At 39.4% G+C, this 23,256-nt stretch overlaps 1 protein-coding gene across 1 annotated transcript in view; it reads left to right on the top strand.

Moving 5' to 3' along the window:
• The window catches only part of ASIC5 (acid sensing ion channel subunit family member 5), a 37,922-nt gene extending 30,705 nt beyond the window's left edge, over window positions 1-7,217 (top strand). Inside the window, exons 9-10 of the mRNA XM_044930381.1 lie at window positions 3,688-3,779; window positions 6,586-7,217. Of these exons, the coding sequence (XP_044786316.1) occupies window positions 3,688-3,779; window positions 6,586-6,776 (283 nt within the window). The 3' untranslated portion in view covers window positions 6,777-7,217. The remainder of the gene's footprint in view (window positions 1-3,687; window positions 3,780-6,585) is intronic.
• The last annotated feature ends 16,039 nt before the right edge of the window (window positions 7,218-23,256 follow it).

Raw genomic sequence — 23,256 nt, 5'->3', positions numbered from 1 at the left:
GAATTTCAAGGTGGTGTCTGGGCTGAAGATGGTAAGTGTACATAAGAGTTATTTCAAAATAGTTATTTAGCCACTCAGGCTGCATATAAAGATTTCCAGAAAACACAGAAAACAGTCTCTGCCCAAAATACCAATGATGTAAGGTAAATGACTACCACTTATTAAAAGCACATAAGAGTTATTTCAAAATAGTTATATAGCCACTCAGGCTGCATATAAAGATTTCCAGAAAACACAGAAAACAGTCTCTGCCCAAAATACCAATGATGTAAGGTAAATGACTACCACTTATTAAAAGCACAATATATGCAGGTTCTGTGTCAGTTTTTTGCATATATTATTTAATTGCTTCTTGCCACAGAACTGAAATCCTGACTACAGAAGAAGCAACCAAGACTTGGGAAAAGAAGGTGGTTTCTCCAGGACCACATAAGTCACAAAGAACAGGACCCAGATTTAAATCAAAGTTAGACACACACTCAAGCATTTGTAAATCATATACTCACTAGATATTTACTTTTAATGTCTTTTCCAGTTTCTCAGGAATGAGGAACAGAAAAGTTATTAGGTCAGGAGAAAAATTATTTTCCCTAAATACCAACATGACATGAATGCGTTCAAAATGAAGCTATAGTGATTAGTACTGAACACAACGTCATGTCTAATTCAATACTAAACAACCTCTGAGACAAAAATAAATACTACCTTTGTCAAATTGGAATTAAAAGACCATTTGCCAAACCTTCTGTCTGTGCCTGTGAGGGCTACCATGTTAGAATAAAGGCTGAGAATAGAATAAGTCAGCTAAGACTGTCACAAAAGGTGGTCAGAACCTCTCCTAATGTGGGGGTAGCCCAGGGCAACAGAGGGCAACATAGTTCAGTTCAGTTCAGTCGCTCAGTCATGTCTGACTATTTGCGACCCCATGAACTGCAGCACACCAGGCCTCCTTGTCCCTGAGTTTACCCTGAGTTCACCAGCTCCCAGAGTTTACCCAAACTCATGCCCATTGAGTTGGTGATGCCATCCAACCATCTCATCCTCTGTCATCCCCTTCTCCTCCTGCCTTCAATCTTTCCCAGCATCAGGGTCTTTTCAAATGAGTCAACTCTTCACATTAACTGGCCAAAGTATTGGAGTTTGAGCTCCAGCATCAGTCCTTCTAATGAACACTCAGGACTGATCTCCTTTAGAATGGACTGGTTGGACTCCTTGCAGTCCTAGGGACTCTCAAGGGTCTTCTCCAATACCACAGTTCAAAGGCATCAGTTCTTCAGTGATCAGCTTTCATTATAGTCCAACTCTCACATCCATACAAGATTACTGGAAAAGCCATAGTCTTGATGAGATGGACCTTTCCTGGCAAAGTAATGTCTCTGTTTTTAATATGCTATCTAGGTTGGTCATAACTTTCCTTCCAAGGAGTTAGTGTCTTTTAATTTCATGGCTGCGGTCATCAGCTGCAGTGATTTTGGAGCCCCAAAAAATAAAGCCACTGTTTCCACTGCTTCCCCGTCTATTTGCCATGAAATGATAGGACCAGATGCCATGATACTAGTTTTCTGAATATTGATCTTTACGCCAACTTTTCCACTCTCCTCTTTCACTTTCATCAAGAGGCTCTTTAGTTCTTCTTCACTTTCTGCCATAAGGGTAGTGTCATCTACATATCTGAGGTTATTGATATTTCTCCCGGCAATCTTGATTCCAGCTTGTGTTTCTTCCAGTCCAGCGTTTCTCATGATGTACTCTGCATATAAGTTAAATAAGCAGGGTGACAATATACAGCCTTGACATACTCCTTTTCCTATTTGGAACCAATCTGTTGTTCCATGTCCAGTTCTAACTGTTGCTTCCTGACCTGCATTCAGATTTATCAAGAGGCAGGTCAGATGGTCTGGTATTCCCATCTCTTTCAGAATTTTCCACAGTTGATTGTGATACACACAGTCAAAGGCTTTGGCATAGTCAACAAAGCAGAAGTAGATGTTTTTCTGGAACTCTTTTGTTTTCTCCATGATCCAGTGGATGTTGGCAATTTGATCTCTGGTTTCTCTGCCTTTTCTAAAACCAGCTTGAACATCAGGAAGTTCACGGTTCACATATTGCTGAAGCCTGGCTTGGAGAATTTTGAGCATTACTTCACTAGCATGTGAGATGAGTACAATTGTGCAGTAGTTTGAGCATTCTTTGGCATTGCCTTTCTTTGGGATTGGAATGAAAACTGACCTTTTCCAGTCCTGTGGCCACTGCTGAGTGTTCCAAATTTGCGGGCATATTGAGTGCAGCACTTTCACAGCATCATCTTTCAGGATTTGAAATAGCTCAACTGGAATTCCCTCACCTACACTAGCTTTTTTCATAGTGATGCTTTCTAAGGCCCACTTGACTTCACATTCCAGGATGTCTGGCTCTAGGTGAGTGATCACACCATCATGATTAACTGGGTCATGAATATCTTTTTGTACAGTTCTTCTGTGTATTCTTGCCACCTCTTCTTAATATCTTTTGCTTCTGTTAGGTGCATACCATTTCTGTCCTTTATTGAGCCCATCTTTGCATGAAATGGTCCCTTGGTATCTCTAATTTTCTCAAGGGGATCTCTAGTCTTTCCCATTCTATTGTTTTCCTCTATTTCTTTGCATTGATTACTGAGGAAGGCTTTCTTATCTCTCCTTGCTATTCTTTGGAACTCTGCATTCAAATGGGAATATCTTTCCTTTTCTCCTTAGCTTTTTGCTTCTCTTCTTTTCACAGTTATTTGTAAGGTCTCCTCAGACAGCCATTTTGCTTCTTTGCATTTCTTTTTCTTTGGGATGGTCTTGATCCCTGTCTCCTGTACAATGTCATGAAACTCCGTCCATAGTTCATCAGGCACTCTATCAGATCTAGTCCCTTAAATCCATTTCTCACTTCCACTGTATAATCATAAGGGATATGATATAGGTCATACCTGAATGGTCTAGTGGTTTTCCCTACTTTCTTCAATTTGGCAAGTCTGAATTTGGCAACAAGGAGTTCATGATCTGAGCCACAGTCAGCTCCCAGTCTTGTTTTCACTGACTATATAGAGCTTCTCCATCTTTGGGTGCAAAGAATACAATCAATCTGATTTCGAATGTGGTCCACTGGAGAAGGGAATGGCAAACCACTTCAGTATTCTTGCCTTGAGAACCCCATGAACAGTATGAAAAGGCAAAAAGATGGGACACTGAAAGATGAACTCCCCAGGTTGGTAGGTGCCCAATATGCTACTGGAGATCAGTGGAGAAATAACTCCAGAAATAATGAAGAGACAGAGCCAAAGCAAAAACAACACCCAGCTGTGGATGTGACTGTTGATAGAAGTAAGGTTTGATGCTGTAAACAGGGCAACATACCTTAGGACTAAATATTTTAAAGGTACAAAATAAGATACCTAACTCTTTGATAAAATATGCTTGCCCACCTACCTCAAGTACATGGTCAAAATGACAAAGTAAAAAATATCAGCAGAAACCATAGATTTCTTTTTATATGATTGAAAGTTGGCAAATATCAAAGATAGATAAATTTAATTATATTGCACATGTTTGAGTGTGGGCAATGTTTATATGAGTAACCAAAAAAAGAGGAAGTAATTCAAAAGCTGAAAAAAAAAAATCTGGCTGACAATCTTGAGCTCAATTAACTCTGTTTTATCCCCAGGGAGAATCTTGTGAATATTGAAATAAACTATAGTGACTTAAACTATAAGATAACCCAGCAGCAAAAAGCAGTGAGTGTCTCTGAGTTACTTGGTAAGTATTATCTAGCTGTTCCTCATTTTTTTTTAATTTATCTATTTTAATTGAAGGCTAATTACTTTAAATTTTGTGGTGGTTTTTGACACACATTGACCTGAATCAGCCATGGGTGTGCATGTGTCGCCCCATCCTGAACCCTAACCCCCTTCCCTCCCCATCCCATCCCTCTGGGTTGTCCCAGTGCCCCGGCTTTGAGTGTCCTATTTCATGCATCAAACTTGCACTGGTCATCTGTTTCACATATGGTAATATGCATGCTTCAGTGCTATTCTCTCAAATCATCCCACCCTCACCTTCTCCCACAGAGTCCAAAAGTTTGTTCTTTATATCTGTACCTCTTTTGTTGTCTTGCATATAGGGTCATCGTTACCATCTTTCTAAATTCCATATATATGTGTTAATATACTGTATTGGTGTTTTTCTTTCTGACTGACTTCACTCTATAATCAGCTCCAGTTTCATCCACCTCATTAGAACTGACTCAAATGTATTCTTTTTAATAGCTGAGTAATATTCTATTATGTATATGCACCACAGCTTTCTTATCCATTCATCTGCTGATGGACATCTAGGTTGCTTCCATGTCCTGGCTATTGTAAACAGTGCTGCAATGAACATTGGGGTACACGTGTCTCTTTCAATTCTGGTTTCCTTGGTGTGTGTGCGCCCAGTAATGGGGTTGCTGCATCATATGGCAATTCTATTTCCAGTTTTTTAAGGAATCTCCACACTGTTCTCCGTAGTGGCTGTACTAGTTTGCATTCCCACCAAGAGTGTAAGAGGCTTCCCTTTTCTCCACATCCTCTCCAGCATTTATTGTTTGTAGACTTTTTGATGGCAGCCATTCTGACCAGCATGAGATGGTACCTCATTGTGGTTTTGATTTGTATTTCTCTGATAATGAGTGATGTTGAGCATCTTCTCATGTGTTTGTTAGCCATCTGCATGTCTTCTTTGTAGAAATGTCTGTTCCTCAATTTTAAAAAAATTTTCAATTAGTTTATTTTCCTTTCATATTTAAGGTTTAGCTTATCAATGGAGAAAAATAATCCATGGTGCTTGTCATTCACTTGTCATGTAAATCTGACACCTTTCCAGTCCCTGGACATGTCTCCAGCAAATGCAGTGGGGTGCTCACAAATAAGGCAGGGCTCATGGACTTCCCAGGTGGCTCAGTGGTAAAGAATCACCTGCCATTGTAGGAGACTCAAGAGACATGAGTTCCATCCCTGGGTTCGAAAGATCCCCTGGAGAAGGAAATGGCAACCCATTCCAATATTCTTGCCTGGAAAACTCTGTGCACAACAGAGGAACCTGGCGGGCTGCAGTCCATGGGGTCGCAAAGAATCAGCCATGACTGGGCACAGTACAGTGCACAGCGTGTGGTCTCATGGTCACTCGGCATCTTCCTTCACTCAGATGTATCTAACCCCATGTCAGCGTCACTGACCTCTGCAACAAATTCCACCCAGACTGGGCTGCAAAGAACCCGAAAAAGTAAAATCTGCATTTAAGTTACATCCACCACCTGTTCATACTCCTCCATCATTCCATCCTTGGCAAACTTAACCGCTGAATTTCAGATCTCACTGTCTTTCAGAGGAGGTTGTGGAACAGACAGAACAGGAATCAGAGTCAGGTTAAGTGACCATGGTCAAACCCTGGTGGCTGAGCCAATCTCCTCAATACAATGCAGAATCCTCAATGTTCTTGGATGGGCTTCCCTGGTAGCTCAGCTGGTAAAGAATTCACCTACAATGTGGGAGACCTGGGTTTGATTCCTGGGTTGGGAAGATCCCCTGGAGAAGTAAATGGCTATCTACTCAGTATTCTGGCCTGGAGAATTCCATCGACTGTATAGTCTATGGGGTCACATAGAGTTAGATAGGACTGAGCAATTTTCACTTTCATACTCAATCCATCGCCAGGCCTTACAAAAATAACATTGTCCTAAGAATGGCTCAGGGCAAGGAGGAAAAGATTAGTAATGTAATCTATTTACAAAGGCAGTGCTTGAGGAGTCAGATTCACAGAGACAAAAAATAGGGTGGTGGGTGCAAGGGACTGGGGAAGGGGGCAGTGATGAGTCAGTATTTAATGAGGACAAAGTTTCTGCTGGGAAAGATGAGAAAGTTCTGGAGAGAGAGGCTGGTGATGATTCTATGACATTGGGAACATACTTAATGCCACGGAATTGCACACTTAAAACTGACTAACATGGCTAATTTTATACTATATACATTTTACCACAAAAAAAAAGCACAAACAATAAAGACTTATAGATGCTGAAAAACTTGGTAAAAAGAAGGCAGTACTGTGTTCATACATCTTAGTTCAATGAAATATGGCAAATGCTTACAAAGAAATTGTTTGGACACTTGAGGGCATAAACTACTTGGAAATCTGTTTCTGGAAAGTATCATTAACAAGTAAGGCTGTCCTGGTGTCCACTTTCTGTTCTCTGCTCTGTTCTCCACTTAGAAATGAATGTGTGATTGTCTAGGATGTTTTATGAATTTGCTGAGATTTAATACCCTCCAAAGTCCTTGAGTTGTATTTTTGGAAATAGAATTTATGTTTTCTTTTGCTCCCTTTTTTGAGACAATTATGTGAATGTTACTCTAAGGTATTATTTATTGCTACTGCATTATTTATGCTAAATTTAATACCATTAGCTCATATTCATGTATCAGCTATTATTAACTTTTTAGCTTCAAATAATTTAAAATCTAGTAAAGTTTAGTTTGATTTTTATGGAATAAGCATGATTTATTCACTTTCTTTATTGGTTTTATTACAGCAGATGTTGGTGGTCAGCTGGGCCTATTTTGTGGGGCCAGTGTGATTACAATTATAGAAATTATTGAGTATATATTCAGCAATTTCTACTGGATATGCATTTTGTTCTTGCTGAAGATCCCTGAAATGGCCCAGGGAGCTCCTGCACCTCAGAATCACCTGGAGAATAAAGACAGCATCGAGGTATGCTGATGTCCACTTAGGACAAAAGCATTTGTTCTTCTCTTCATGATACCTTCAGATTTACTCATGGCTTATTCACTGCTTTGTAACTTTACGTTATAGTCCTGGAGATATCTTTTTATACATACTTCATCTCTGTCTGTGTCTTTAATTACACATACATATTGATTTATATATTAAAAAAAGAAACAGGCACTGTCTTGGGTTTTTTTCACCATGGAATTAATTGATTAATCCCCAGCACCCAGAACAGTAGAGATTATATAGTAGGCATTTCAAAAATACTTCTTAATGATTGAAAGCTTGTGCAATAGAAAAGACACTCTATGATTAACTACATAAGTTAGACATGATAGATACTCTATATTTGAGGAGACAAGATACTTCTTTATCCAGGAAACAGTGCATGTAATTTGTGCTTTATAAAATTTCTGAGAGATTTTATTTTGGGGAAAGGTCAACATGATTTCTTTTCTGTTGTTTGGAAAGTCCTATTATACAACTGACTTTTGGACAGTATCTATTTCTATTTCCTGTACAGGTGGATACTTACAATAAATCTATTTGAAAGTAAATTTGTAGTATATTGGGAGAACACAGTGTTTATCTCTAATATCTGTGTATACTTCTTTAATTTCGGGAGGAAATTCAAGATTTGCTGTGCTGTCATCATCCCTCAGGCAGTTAGTCTACTCTTCTCTTTGTGACTCTGTTATTAAATGCACCATCTAAACAGCATGTGTCAGGGGTGGGGGGCATCCCTGGAGGCCCAGTGGTAAAGAATCTACCTGCCACAGGGTTTGATCCCTGGTCCAGGAAATTCCCACATACTGTGTAGCAACTAAGCCGGCGCACCACAACAATTGAGCCTGTGCTCCAGAGCCCGGGAGTTGCAACTACTGAGTCCTAGAACCACGACTACTAAAGCCCGCACACCCTAGAGCCCATACTCTGCAGCAAAAGAAGCTACTGCAATGAGAAGCCTCCCCAATGCAACTAGAAAGTAACCCCTGTTTGCCACAACTAGAGAAAAGCCTGAGCAGCAGCGAAGATCCAGCACAGCCAAAAGTAACTAACTAACTAAATTAAAATTTTCAAAAATAAATAAATAAACAGCACATGGTAATAGGGCAGGTAAGAGTCGGACCATGTGGCTGAAAGGTACCATCACCCATCTGGGAATCTGTTTTCTTCATTTCTTTGCTTAAATAATCAAGGGCAAATAGTCAGAGAGTAAATGCAATGGAATGAAGAAGAGAATGAAATGGAGAAGAGTCCTTGAGATGAATATTCATTTATGAGTGTTACTTCTTTGGGGATTGATGAAGGTAACCACACAGAGATTTTTTGCTTTGAAAGTCAAAATTGCAACTCTACCCCTTGCCCCCCGCCCCCCACAAAAAAAAAAAAAAGGACTAGTCCTTCTGAAGCATTTTAAATATTGTGGAAACAAGCAAACCCATATTTGTGACATGACAGCCAGTAATGGGTCACCCTCAAGTGATACAACTCTGAAGAGAGTGATGGTGGATGTGGATAAAGGTTTGAGTCCCTAATACAAACCTCTTCTTAAGAAGGGATGAAGCCATAAAGAAAGCTGAAGCTGCAGAAGGCAATATCCTAAAGCTGAAAGGACAGCTTGGAGGATGCAGTGCTGCTTCAGTGGAAGGCATTAGGGTGAACAAGAAATTGTGGGTTGGGGAACAAGAAAGAAAAAGCCCTCTAATGATGCATTTATCACATAAAATAGAGGGCTTTGCCGCTAGTGGCTTATCACTTAAATAAGTCAGTTTCACCTTTTGCTCCATTTTTATTTGAGAACCTCTAGAATTGCCCGATTTCCATCCACAGTAACTACTGTAACTTTAATTAAAGCAAGAATCTTTTTGGAAGTATCAGAAAATGGATATATGCAGATTAGAGTCTTTGGTAGAAATTTAATATCAAATCTCAGCATAAAATACTGAAAATTTAGGATTGTCAGTCACCAGATGCAGCAACTACTTAGAATTCTTTCAGGAGTCAATTGTTCATGTATTACCAGGTTTTATTGAAGATATATCCTGCCACTGAGACATCTAAGTCCCCTCATAACTGCAATATCAGAAGGACTTTCCAATAAAGACAGAGCAACTCAGCAGAGTCACTGATGCAATGGAAATGGTACCCAGGGAGCCCATTTGATGGCGACTCTGGAGCACATGGAGGGAAGGGAAGAAGAACATTGTATCCAAAACCAGTTTGTAGCTGTGCATTTAAAGCCAGTATGGAGATTCCTTAAAAAACTAAAAATAGAATCCAGCATACACATTGCATATGATTTAGCAATCCCATTCCTGGGCATATACACAGAGAAAACCACAATTCAGATACATTCACCCCAGTGTTCACTGCTCACCATTTACAATAGCCAGGACATGGAAGCCACTTAGCAGTCCATCAACAGAGGAGTGGATAAAGAAGCTACATATATGCAATGGAATAGTACTCAACCATAAAAAGAACAAAATTGTGCTATTTGCAGAGACGTGAATGGATATGACTGTTATACAGAGTTAGATAAGTCATAAAGAGAAAAACAATTATTGCACATATATGAAATGTAAAAATGGTATAGATGATGTTATTTGCAAAACAGAAATAGAAACACAGTCATAGAGAACAAACATATGGACACCAAGACGGGTAAGGGGATAGAATGGGATGAATTGGGAGATTGGGACTGACATATATGCACTACTGATACTATGTATAAAACTAATTTCCAGGAACTGTTCTCAGTGCTCTGCCATGACCTAAATGGGAAGGAAATCCAAAAAAGAGGAGGTATATGTATACATATAGCTGATTCACTTTGCTGTGCAGTAGAAACTAGCACAACATTATAAATCAACTATTCGCCAACAAAAATTAATTTAAAAATGAAAATTAAAAAATGAACATGGTGTATAAAAACGATGCACAGAACTTAATATTCTGAAACTCAACAAGTAAATATTACAAGTAAAAAATAAAGCCAGTAAACAAAATCTCCTCAATGGCCAGCTCCTATTGCTCTATGCCCTAAACGTTACAATCCCCTCTCTGCTATCTCAAAGCAGCTGCCTGAGGTACTGATGGAAAATTCTTAACTGAAAGTCAATTTGGAAACCAGCCTCCCTTCAGACTTAGAGGGTGACACTTTGGTTGCAGAAGGTAAAAGTGAGTCCACACACTGGGAAAACAGAAGGCTCATTGGAGAGACTGACCCTTGGGATTTCCACTCCAGAATAATACTTGGGTATTTATAGATATGTGTGGCCAGTCACATGGGCCCACAATAATTGGACGATTAGGAATTTCTCTCAATGAGGAAGATGATTTTGGAAATCTCTGTCATAATTCTGAAGGAGAATCAGAGCAGCTTATGAGATGCCCGCCTGGAAAACCCCATGGCTGACTCAGAGGGTATGTGGGATGTGAAGGCTGAGGCTTGCTTGTTCTGGCCCTGGAGCTGGTTAATTGGCAAATGAATGTAAATGAGCACAGAGATGTCCCAGCTACGTAATAATAGGTAGGAAGATGGTGTATTCCTTTCCCATGTGGTCAGGCAAGTCCAGAAAACTGAGAGGAAAGGAACTGCTTTCAAAGGCTTTGGGTAAGATGCTTAAGGACAAACACTAGCATGTAGATTGTTAAAATCCTTACCAGTAACGCTGGTGGCTTCAGAGTGGTTCTGACAGGAATAGGCCTGATTTCTACCGTGGGCTGTATTACCCTTTGACTGAAGCCAGTCTCATCATTAAGGGTTTGATGCAACAGGTTGTGCTTCTGTTTGATTCTACCCACTACAATTCATGGACCAAAGTGACACATCACTGCTGTCAACGCACCAAAACAGTGAGAAGCTTAATGCTGTCTGGTCTTAGGATATTTCCTACCACCTTCAAACTGGACTCAAAACACTTTTACTCAAAGATGCAGAGACTGTGATAGAGTCTTGAAGAGCTGAGCTGACACTATGAGGGACAGCGGAGGAGAAGCATCTCTGAGAAGGTTTCTTTCCAAAGAGTTCAGGGATAAGAATGAAGGCTGAAGATGCTACGATCACACACTGACTTCTCATCTCAAAATACTTTCCTTATTTTCCTGGATCTAGTCACTGCTCATCAAGGGTTGCACCCGTGTGTCCTGAAGGAGGGGAGCATCACTGTGCAAACAATTGACACCACAATGTCAGTTCCTCTGAAAGTATATATATCCCCAGAAGAACAGAGAGATGCAGACTGTGTGGCTCGCCTAGGACTGCCCAGAATGCTGGCCCCTGCTCCTGGCCACAATGGTCCCAGAGCCTTTGCCTTTGGAAGGTGCTCCTTAGGACTGGACAAAAGGGAACATTCCAGAAAGGAGATTTCTGCTACTTGCCTGAAAAACCAAGTCTGAGTTAAGACATGTCAACAACGGAAGAGAGACTGGGGAGATGGGAAAGGAGCTTGTGCATACAAATAACATCAGGAAGGATGCTGTCGTACTTTCCCTGAGAGAGGGCTTGCATGAAAGAATTAATGTTCTTAATTCTCCCAGGAGCAGCAGTAGTTCATGATCCATGCGGAAAATACCCCTGGATTTGTTTTTCCTCTAAGATGGAAAAGTGACCTTAAGCCTATTTATAAAGTTAACCCAAAAAACTACTTGAGTTCATAGAAGAAGAGGTATCATCAGCACCCCTTGATGACCTGCCTGAACGAAGAGCAGGTTGAAATCATCACTGGGTTTTATTTTTCAAGTCATGCTTATCACGCGGATGCTTTTACACAGCTGTAAGTCATCGATGAGTCATCCAAAGAATCTTCAGCAATAATTGCACATAGAAGCTGAATGTTTAAACTCACAACCCCTGGGGGGTACTATTCATGTACACGCATCAAATGTAACAAGTAGAAGTGCCACCACTGGCTTAGACAATGTTGATCTCAACATCCTAAGAGAGTAGGTACGTGGGAACTAGGACTTGGTGTGTTGAGCCAAGTGGTCCTGGCATCACTGGAGGATGCCTGAGAGGATTATGTGTAGACATGATACACTATTCATATCTCTAAACCAGTGGAGCATTGTACTTGCCAACCATGCTGGGAAAGGGCTTATATCTTTCATTAATGTCTTGATTACAATAAAACCTATTGTGTTAAAAGTGCAACAGCGTAAAAAGAAATAAGCTACCAAGCCATAAAAAAGACATAGCAGATCTTTAAACGCACATTGCTAAGTGAAAGAAACAAATCTGAAAAGACAACATATTGTATGGTTCCAACTATATGGCATTCTGGAAAAAGACAAAAATGTAAGAAGAAAAATCAATGGTTTACAGGACTCAGGGAAGGAAAGGAAGTAACACCCAGAAGATTTTTAGGGCAGTGAAAATATTCTACATGATACTGTAGTGGTGGACACATTAGACATTTGTCAAAATTTACAGAATGTTAAAAAATAAAAGAGTGATCTCTCAAGTAAACTATGGATGTGCATTAATAATAATATACCAACACAGGGATATCATATGTAACATATGTACATATTAATGCAAAACATCAATAATAGGGTAAACCAGAGGTGGTGGAGTAATGGGTGTATGGGAATTCCCTACTTTCCACTCAATTTTTCTGTCAACCTAAAACTGCTCAAAAAAATAAAGTGTATTAATTATTTTTTCAAAGTGCAGTGGTGAGGGATGATGCAGACTCTGAATAGAGGGATGCATTTGTAGCATGACTATACACAGACTACAGTGTGACAGTAATTTTCTGGCCAGAGCACTCTGAATTACCAAAGAACTTTCCCCGAAGTACACTGAATGAGTCAGAAGGCAGAATGTCAGTGTGTCAAAATGATACCTGGAATCCTGTGTCACTGAAAATCTGTTTCTTAAAGATTAAGGTATGGAATGCTCCCCCAGTCCAGATGGACCTGAAATTTAGTGACCACTGGCCTCCAGTAACTCCTTTGTTCATTGGAAGTGCATTTTGTATAAAAAGAGATCTTCGTGGGAAAGTTTGAGACATAACATTGTAATATTAACTGAGTTGTAATTCAGTCACTAAGTGGTGTCCGACTCTTGGACACCGTGGACACCACCTGGAATCCATAGACAAGCCTCCTCTGCCCATGGGATTTCCCTGGCAAGGATACTGGAGTGAGTCTCCATTTCCTTCTTCAGGGGATCTTCCAGACCCAGGAATCAAACCAGAGTCTCCTGAAGTGGCAGGCAGATTCTTTACCTGCTAAGCCACCCTGGAAGCCCTTCTGTTAACTGAGATGTGTTATATAAAGTATATTTGAAGCTCTCCACAGCAGCTATATGTCATAATAAAAGATTTATGATTTACTTGTAAACCTTAAAATAAATGAAACTTAAGTAAACTATAATCTCAGGATAAAGGTAAGTTTTCAGGAATTAACCTAAAACTCCCCACCAATGTCAGAGCTCATGAGATTAATTGGCCAGAGAAAGAAGTAAATTTAAGTTTGGGAGAGTAACCATATGCAGTTGAATTCCTCTATAAAAGCTATTGGAAGGTGCAAAAAATAATGGATTAAGGAAAGAAATGAATAATCCAAGTGGTTAAGGAATATAAAAAAATTGTGAGACCTGTGGTCATCATCAGCAGGTTTTGAAAGCGAATTGCTACACTTCACTGGAAGCTGCAGGTCCTGACAGTCATCAGTGTTTTAGTTAGTCTGCTTCTATGAATTGACTATTAAAGAGATTACTATAGTAAGAATGACAAGCAATGCCTGGGGGATGCGTAGCAAGGAGATGGAAGTGAGAATAAGGGATTGGTTCTGTGGCCTCTCCCCCAGCCTCAAGGATTAATTACCTTGAAAATTCAAGGGATTTATGGGAGTCCACTTGGCTCAGAGCCAAGTGTTATGGGCATTAAATGGAAGCAGCCTTGTTCAGGCTGCAGAGCCAAGAAAGCAGAGCAGGCCTTTGACCTTGTTTCTGACCTGCCTGGACACTGTCCTGACTGTGTGCCTGATAGCGAGTACACCAATTATTACCAGTAAGATGAATGACAATATAGATAAGATAGGGAGTGGGTCTTGGAATTCTTGAGCCTCTGGAGGAGGCCTGGCCAACCAAGCTTGGGTCTTAACAAAATCCTACGACAAGTAAGATAAAACAAACAGCATTGTAAAAAATATTAATGTGAAATCAGAGCTGCAATTTGCTTGCAAACTGATGATGATATCCATTTGTGGCCTGGGATTCTAAGTGGGAACCCCCCAAATTGCAATTTTGAAGTCCCACCAGTGAGGTGGATGCACTGCCTGGGACCTTTTCTCAATGGGGACTCCAGATTGCTGTTATGCCGGGAAGTCCCAGCGCTATTTAAATCTGCATGTTAGGTGGCCCCAATTAGGTGATGTTTGTGCTGTTATTCTCCTCTACTGTTTCTGTTTCTCTTTTCTTTTAATGATTGTATATTGAAAACAAGTTGGGTAATTCTCTATTAAATATTGAAATTACTTATTTGTATATAATGAGTGGTTTCTTTTGTTAATCAATCCTTTGAACCTAAAACAAAATTTAAAACTTCCAGCAAAGTACCAAGATAACTGAAAATTAGGCCAAGCACTGTGGGCCATGGGAAACACATGCACCTGCATTGTTGGGGGTGTTTATTGAGCTGCCCTGGCGCTAAGAGCTGGTCACAAACCCTGAGAACCCCCATGATCAGCAAGGAATAAAAGCTGGAGAAGCCCCAGAACTGGAGGCCACCACTGCCTCACGTGACAGCACACGTCCTGAGAGCAGAGTGTCTGGGGAACACTGGCAACAATTCCTGGCTATCATGAAGACTCTTTAATGCTGTGAGCATGAACACTGTTAAAAATTCAATACAAACTGGGGATTTCCCTGGTGGTCCAGTGGTTAATACTTCATCTTCCAATGAAGGGGTGCGGATTGGCTCCTTGGTCAGAGACCTAAGATCCCACATGCCTCACAGCCAAAAAACTAAAACATAAAACAGAAGCAATATTGCAACAAATTCAATAAAGACTTTAAGAAAATGACCCAGAGGGATGGTACGGGGAGGGAGGAGGGATGAGGGTTCAGGATGGGGAACACATGTATATCTGTGGTGGATTCATGTTGATTTTTGGCAAAACCAATACAATATTGTAGAGTTAAAAAATAAAATAAAATAATAAAAAAGTTAGAAAAATGGGAAAAAGAATGATCTACATTTTTTAAAACCTTAAAAAAATTTTATACAAATTTGAGAATTCCCAAAGCAGACAAAACCGTTAAAGCCACTTAAGCAAAATGGAATGTAGTTCATCTCGCAAGTGAAAATGAAACCAGGTTATTTCTTGTAAAGCTCCAGGTTATTTCTTGTAAAGCTCCCAGTTCTCGAGCTGTTCTTTGCCCACTAAACTGTTACTAAGTACTATTTATTGACTGGAGGTTTGGATTTTGCTGTGTCTGAATTTCCGACAATGCTCAGTTTCTGCTGAGTGTGTGTTCCACCTCTAATCACAAAATCCTGTTTGTTCTCCTTGGACATTTTCTCTCCTTTCTCATTTTCTCTCGTGTCTCTGTTGTAACTGAGGCCTTTAATGCTGAAACCAGACAATCAAATACTCTCCTGGAATTCCATACCTCCTCTCAACAATTTACTATATGACAACATGTCATAGTCTGACCCCTCTTCTCACCTCAAATGGTTTTACTGTTTGCAACTTCCCATCACCCTTTGCAAGATGTCCATCTTACATAATCAGCATATTTCTTTTTTAATTCTTTCTGGTCCTTTTAATCGAGGACAGCTCTTTCTTTGTCCCATAAAGTTTCCATGGTGATTTGTTCCTCAATAACTCTCCTCATCCTCTCCTCTTTTACAGCAATATTCTTTTTTCATGGAAATTCTGCAATCTTTCCCACTCTTCAGTGTTACACCTTCTCTATTTAGCTTCTCCCAGACTCTTCAATCTCTACTTTATTCTTGTTTGTCTAAATATGGTAAGACACATAATCAACACACATTTTAAAATTACTTAAATGTTATAATAAATCAGTAGTTACATAAGATAATTGCATATATAGAAATTAACATAGAAAGCAATTTATATGCAAGTGACACTTTAGTGATTATTAAATATAATAAAAAACTGAAAAATTTATGAAAATAAGATAAACAGCCATATTTATTTAACTAATAACAAATTTGCCTAATATCACATTTTGCCTTATTTCCTTCAGGTTTTACATGTATTGAATCATGCTATATATGTCAGTCTAAAGCCTGCTTTCTTATTTTACATGTTTACTATGTGTCCATGTCAACATATGAAGATCTAGTTTATTTATTGCACAAAATTATGAATAAATATATCATGATTTATTTATTTTCCCCCAACTAACTCATATTCACATAACTTCAGTATTTTACCTATAGCAAAGATATTGCAATGAATGTCTGTACATCCCTTTTGGTTATTTTTAAATTTAATTTTTATTTTATTTTATAGCTGATTTACAATGTTGTATTAGTTTTGGTTGCACAGCAAAGTGATCATTTGTACATATACACATATCTAGGTTATGATATTAGAAGTGAAACTTCTGGGATTTTCTCAAACATACTTCTCCATCTTGACTGTCTCCTGTCAAATTGCTGTCTGATGTTGCTGTAACAATTCACACAGGCAGCAGCAGCAAGAGAATTCAGAGTTCCCCTTATGCTGTATTTATCATCAAATTATAATGTTAGCCTTAGCAAGAATAAAAATGAACTCATTGGAATGTCTATTTTCAAAATCAGAACAAAGAATGAGGAATAGCAGGAGTACAAGTCATATAAAAAGGGACTTAAATCTACAAATCCTATTAGAGATGGACCTAGAGATTGTCATAATGAATGAAGTAAGTCAGACAGAAAAGGACAAACATCACATGATATCCCTTATATGTGGAATCTAAAAATATGGTACAAATGAACTTATCCATAAAACAGAAATAGAGTCACAGATGTAGAAAGCAAAATTATGGTTACCAAAGGTGAAAAGAGAGGGATAAACTGGGAGCTTGGGATTGACATATACACACTGCTATACATAAACTAGCGAGAGAGTTCCCGAAAAACGTCTATTTCTGCTTTATTGACTATGACAAAGCCTTTGACTGTGTGGATCACAATCAACTGTGGAAAATTCTTCAAGAGATGGGAATACCAGACCACCTGACCTGCCTCTTGAGAAACCTATTGGCAAAACTAATACAGTTATGTAAAGTTTAAAAATAAAATAAAATTAAAAGTAGTCAAATTCATAGGAAAAAAAAAAAAAGAGAAACCTATATGCAGGTCAGGAAGCAACAGTTAGAACTGGACATGGAACAACAGACTGGTTCCAAATAGGAAAAGGAGTTCGTCAAGGCTGTATATTGTGACCCTGCTTATTTAACTTCTATGCAGAGTACATCATGAGAAACGCTGGGCTGGAAGAAGCACAAGCTGGAATCAAGATTGCTGGGAGAAATATCAATAACCTCAGATATGCAGATGACACCACCCTTATGGCAGAAAGTGAAGAGGAACTAAAAAGCCTCTGGATGAAGGTGAAAGAGGAGAGTGAAAAAGTTGGCTTAAAGCTCAACATTCAGAAAACTAAGATCATGGCATCTGGTCTTCATGGGAAACAGATGGGGAAACAGTGGAAACAGTGTCAGATTTTATTTCTGGGGGCTCCAAAATCACTGCAGATAGTGATTGCAGCCATGAAATTAAAAGACGCTTACTCCTTGGAAGGAAAGTTATGACCAACCTAGATAGCATATTCAAAAGCAGAGACATTACTTTGACAACAAAGGTTCGTCTAGTCAAGGCTATGGTTTTTCCAGTGGTCATGTATGGTTGTGAGAGTTGGACTGTGAAGAAGGCTGAGTGCTGAAGAATTGATGCTTTTGAACTGTGGTGTTGGAGAAGACTCTTGAGAGTCCCTTGGACTGCAAGGAGATCCAACCAGTCCATTCTGAAGGAGATCAGCCCTGGGATTTCTTTGGAAGGAATGATGCTGAAGCTGAAACTCCAGTACTTTGGCCACCTCATGCGAAGAGTTGACTCATTGGAAAAGACTCTGATGCTGGGAGGGATTGGGGGCAGGAGGAGAAGGGGACGACAGAGGATGAGATGGCTGGATGGCATCACTGACTCGATGGACGTGAGTCTGAGTGAACTCCAGGAGTTGGTGATGGACAGGGAGGCCTGGCGTGCTGCGATTCATGGGGTCGCGAAGTGTCGGACACGACTGAGTGACTGAAGTGAACTGAACTGAACAAACCACAGTATTTGTTTTCACTGTTGTTTGGTTGCTAAGTTGTGTCTGACTCTTTTGTGGTCCCATGGACTGTATCCTGCCAGGCTTCTCTGTCCATGGGATTTCCCATGCAAGCATACTGGAGTGCATTGCCATTTCCTTCTCCAAGGGTTCTTCCTGACCTAGAGATCGAACTCACATCTCCTGCATTGCAGGCAGATTCTTTACCACTCAGCCACCTGGAAAGCCGCAAATCACAGTAAACCATCAATTAAATGTGACTTCTACAGTGACTAATCAAATATTCTGAATAAATGAGTTCATCTTTCTAAAGTGCTGGCAAAGTTTTTGTCTCTATTAAGAGCAAGTCATTATCACCTTGGAGCTATTCCCCTTATCCTCTTGAGGCCAAAAGGAGCTTTCTTACAGAAAAATGCCTTATATTATTTTTGGTTTGAGAGGGAGGGAGGAGAGAGAGGGAGAAGAAGGAGAGAGAGAGAAGGAAGGGGGAATGGAGTGAGGGAAGAAAAAAGAAAGAAAGAAGGGAGTAAAAAGGGAAAGGAAAGGAGGTACCTACCCCTATGACACAGGGACTGCATAATTCTAATCTCAGACTTTATTCTTTTAAACATATCTACAGCACTCATTTTAAAATACGATTTAGAGAAGAAAAGGGTTTCCCTGGTAGCTCAGCTGGTAAAGAATCCACCTGCAATGCAGGAGACCCCGGTTCAGATTCCTGGGCTGGGAAGATCCACTACAGAAGGGATAGGATACACACTCCAGTATTCTTAGGCCTACCTGGTAGCTCAGCTAGTAAAGAATCTGCCTGCAATGTGGAAGATCTAGGTTCTATCCCTGGGTTGGGAAGATCCCCTGGAGAAGGAAAAGGCTACCCAACTCCAGTGTTCTGGCCTGGAGAATTCAATGGACTGTATAGTCCATGGGGTCGCAGAGAGTCAAACACCACTGAGTGACTTTCACTTTCAGAGAAGAAAAGGGCACGCAGTTGTATGCACACTGGGGATATGTGGTTTTATAAGCATGATTTAGACAACTGTGAAAGAAAGCAATCTCTGTGAACTGTGCATTCCAGAGACAAAAACTGCACATAAAATACTTCTGCTACACAGATCTATGACTCTACAAATTCAGCAGTGTCATAATGTCTAAGGACAAGGAAGAGAAATCCACCTCAGGATACTACGCTGAACCAAAACCAACATCACATGAGGAAATGAAAATTAGAGGGAAGTACTGTGGGAATTAACAGAATCCTAATATCTCTGTTGCACAGTGTACTCCAAAGTACCCATAAAAACAAACATCCTATCCATAAACAGGTCAAAGAGTACAAATATGCACTTCCCCAAGGAAGAGACATGTAAGAATGCCAGGAAATAATGCATATACTAAAACTCACTATATAATCAGGAGATAGAATTCAGGGCCAGAAGATTTAATCAATGTAAAGACACTAACAGCACTATTTGTAATGGACAGGAAAATAAACACTCTCAGTTATGTAAAGTTTAAAAATAAAATAAAATTTAAAAAAATAAATACTAAAAAAAAAAAAGAAAGAAAAAAGAAAATAAACACTCTCCTAAAGCATTCTCTGTCTGATGAGTAGCTTTGAATACATTAGAAAACATTATTTATTATCAAGAAATTGTTCTTCTTGACTGTATGCTCTGAAAATAATAAGAAATGAGCACAAAAAGTTACGAGGCTCACTAAGACATTATTTGTTTGTAATGGCTACAAATAGAAATAAACTTATTTAAAATTTTGTTAAATTGAATTGATGATATATCTCTGTATTTTTTAAAGATAAGGGAAAGTTATCAAGGATTTAAATAGTGTATATAATATTTGAGGCTTCCCTGGTGGAAGCAGTAAAGAATTCTTTAAAGTGGTAAAGAATCCACCTGCCAGTGCAGGAGAGGCAGGAGACTTGGGTTTGATCCCTAGATCAGGAAGATCCCCTGGAGAAAGAAATGGCAATCCATTCCTGTATTCTTGCTGGGAAATCCCATGGACAGAGGAACCTGGCAGGCTACAGTCCATGGGATCAAAAAGAATCAGACATGACTTAGCAGCTAAACAACAACAACAATACAATATTCAAATTTTGTGAAAGAATATATGAAATTTTATTATACAATGGCTTAGTGAGAAGACAAACTTGGGTATCTGTTAAGCATATAGAATATGGAAAACAGAACATAGGGACTCAACATCTGATAATTTTAGCCAAGAAGCTAGAGGAGTCTCTCGAACAAATATACAGTATGTTAGACACAGTATTGTGTAATATTTGATACAAAGATATATAACAATAAAAGGGAAATATAGTACAAATACATATATAGCATTTTTCCCTGAGCATATTTTGAGAAAAATTAAATTTCCTGTTATGCTAAGTAGAGTATAACACAGTGAGTTATTTTTAAGTACTCCAACTACTTTTTACAGTGAAGCAAAATTCCTAGCCAAAAATATGGAATAGCTTAGCTTTGGGTACCCACTAGTTAATTTGATTTCATTTTAGATCTATTACTCAGACTCACCAGATTTTTCACTTTCATCCCCAAGTAGATGCTTAATTCATAACTATTTCTGTTGGAATTACTTCATAACAAACAGCTGTCCTCTCTCCCTCATTTATTTATTTTTTCAATCATTTATTTAAATCAGCATGAATTCAGAAAGTTTTTTTTTAATCCTTTGGGTTACAACCTGATATTATCATTATTTATGTTATTGCTGAAATAAAATTCATCATAAGAAACACTGAAGAAGTCAGGTCCTCTTTTATTTGGAGATTGATTAGATTTTACATTTCAGTGTCATGGAGGTATTTGCTTTTAGTCACCAACATTATAACAAGTAGAAGAATGGGAATGGATTGTATCTGTATACAGGAAAAATACAGACCTAACCTTAGTATGGGAAACCAGGAAAATGTCTTCTATATTTTTTGAGAGACTTTGTTCAAAGCTGTAGAAATGAAAAGCAAAAAAGTTTCCCTAGTAGCAGTCCCCACCAATAATGAGAAAACACTAATGATGGAGATAGGTGCAGGAGTCCAATGTGCCCATTGCCTGGAGGACTTGAAAGGTTGTTGTTGAATCACGCGAATACACCGGGATTCTTGGCCCCCGGAGGAGAAGAATTCAATCCGGGGCCAGAGACGAGGCTTGATCGCTCAGAGCTTTTGTGTAATAAAGTTTTATTAAAGTATAAAGGAGATAGAGAAAGCTTCTGACATAGGCATCAGAAGGGGGCAGAAAGAGTACCCCCCTTGCTAGTCTTCAGCTGGGTGTTATATAGTCACTAGCAGTCTGTTAATGAAAGAAAGGAATGTCTTAAAATTTAGAATGGCACCAAATGGTTTATCTTGGGCCATAAAATAATTAACTTGAATCTTAAAGAAGGGCAGACCACCATACAAATAGTTTCATTTACATAGATTAGGGGAACAATATCTGAGTATAACATACTGGTTTGTCAAGTAGGTTTTGGGCCAAGAGGCGGAACCGACTTGGAGACAGAGTTTGGGGTAAAGGCGTAGTACATTAGCATAGCTTAAGACAAACATTTCCATAAGAAAAAGGCATTGGTTATCTCTAGGCTCAAGAATAGCTAACTTCAGGTGAAACCAGGTGTCATTATGGCAACACAGTATTTTAAGAGAAACCTCTCTTTAAATTTGTATAGAGAAGGAAAAAAATATTGCTAGTTTGTTTCCTCCTGCCGCTTAAGAGAGAGATAAAAATGTCTGACACTTGTAGGCTATTTCCTCCATTTGGAGACCCCTGGTCTTCCTGCCTGTTACCCTTTCATCCCCCCCTTTTCTTTTAGGAGAATTATGTTGCCTAGGGAAAAGGGGTGTCGTTCTCATTCCATAACTACTTCCGAGCTGACAAGGGGCGTTGTCCCTAAATTGGTGAGGCAACATATTCTCCTAATCCTCATATTGAGGATATCTGATCCAGGGGCCCAAAATAGTAGCTGGAGGAAGCTACAGCAGTAGCAGGAGTTTGAGCAACCATTTGTAACTTAAAAGCTTTCATGAGGCTAGAAACAAATCCAGTTATAAGATGCAGGGAGCAAACAGCAAGAACAAAACATTTAAAATCATAATTAAAAGTCACATTATGTCCATAGTTAAAGTGCAAAGTGTTGCACCAGTCCATTTTAGGGTTGGTAGATGTCATCAGATGAAGAAGAGGCATCGCATGTGATTGTTGTCGAAGGTATTCACAGACTTGGAGAAAGTCTTTTCTTTGGAGTGGGGATGTCTACCACGGGAAGCCTTCCACTGACGAAGAGGGGAGTGCTCCACAGACCCAGCAGTTTATCTTTTAGATCCTCTCGAGCTGTATGGTTTAAAGTTAGGAATTGAGAACAATCGTGATCAGGTGTTTCATTTTCCTTCTCAGGAAGGAAAGTGGCAGGATTTAAATTTTCACAAACTTTAAGCTTAGTTACTGGTCCTTTTAACAACAATGACTGATACTTAAGAAGTCTACTGTCTGTCATCCAAATATTAACCTTAGAATTTAAGATTCCACTCACATCATGAGAAGTCAGTACAGTAAGGTTTCGTCCATTAATTATTTTTAAAGCTTCAGGTGCTAATAAAGCCGCTGCCCCAATTACTCTTAGGCAGTGGGGCCACCCACGTGAAACTACGTCTAATTCTCTGCTTAGATAAGCAACAGGTTGCTGGTGAGGCCCTCGGGGTTGTGTCAAAACTCTCAATGCCATACCTTTTTTTTCAGTGACAAACAAATTAAATTCTGACCCTGTGGGCAAGCTCAGAGCTGGAGCTTGCAGGAGAGCAGTCTGAAGAACCTTAAAAGCCTTTTGAGTTTCTGGAGACCAAACCAGTTTGTCGGTTTGGGCCTGCTGAGTTTCAGCTATAAGTTTATATAAAGGCCGGGCAAGTTCCCCGTAACCCGGAATCCAAATGCGACTGTAACCTGTGATTCCCAAAAATCCTCTCAATTGTCTTAAAGTCATAGGTAGGGGGTGATTTAGTATAGGTTTAATTCTCTCAGGGCCTATGGCCCTAGTCCCTTCTGATATGATTAGGCCCAGATATCTAACCGATTGTTGACAAAGCTGAGCCTTTTCTCTTGATGCCTTATAACCACAGTCCGCCAGAAAGTTTAAGAAATCT

This window comes from Bubalus bubalis, chromosome 17 (assembly GCF_019923935.1).
Source record: "Bubalus bubalis isolate 160015118507 breed Murrah chromosome 17, NDDB_SH_1, whole genome shotgun sequence".
Classification (NCBI taxonomy): domain Eukaryota; kingdom Metazoa; phylum Chordata; class Mammalia; order Artiodactyla; family Bovidae; genus Bubalus; species Bubalus bubalis.
The sequence above is the reverse complement of the archived record's forward strand: the minus strand, read 5'-3'. Positions and strand labels throughout refer to the sequence as shown.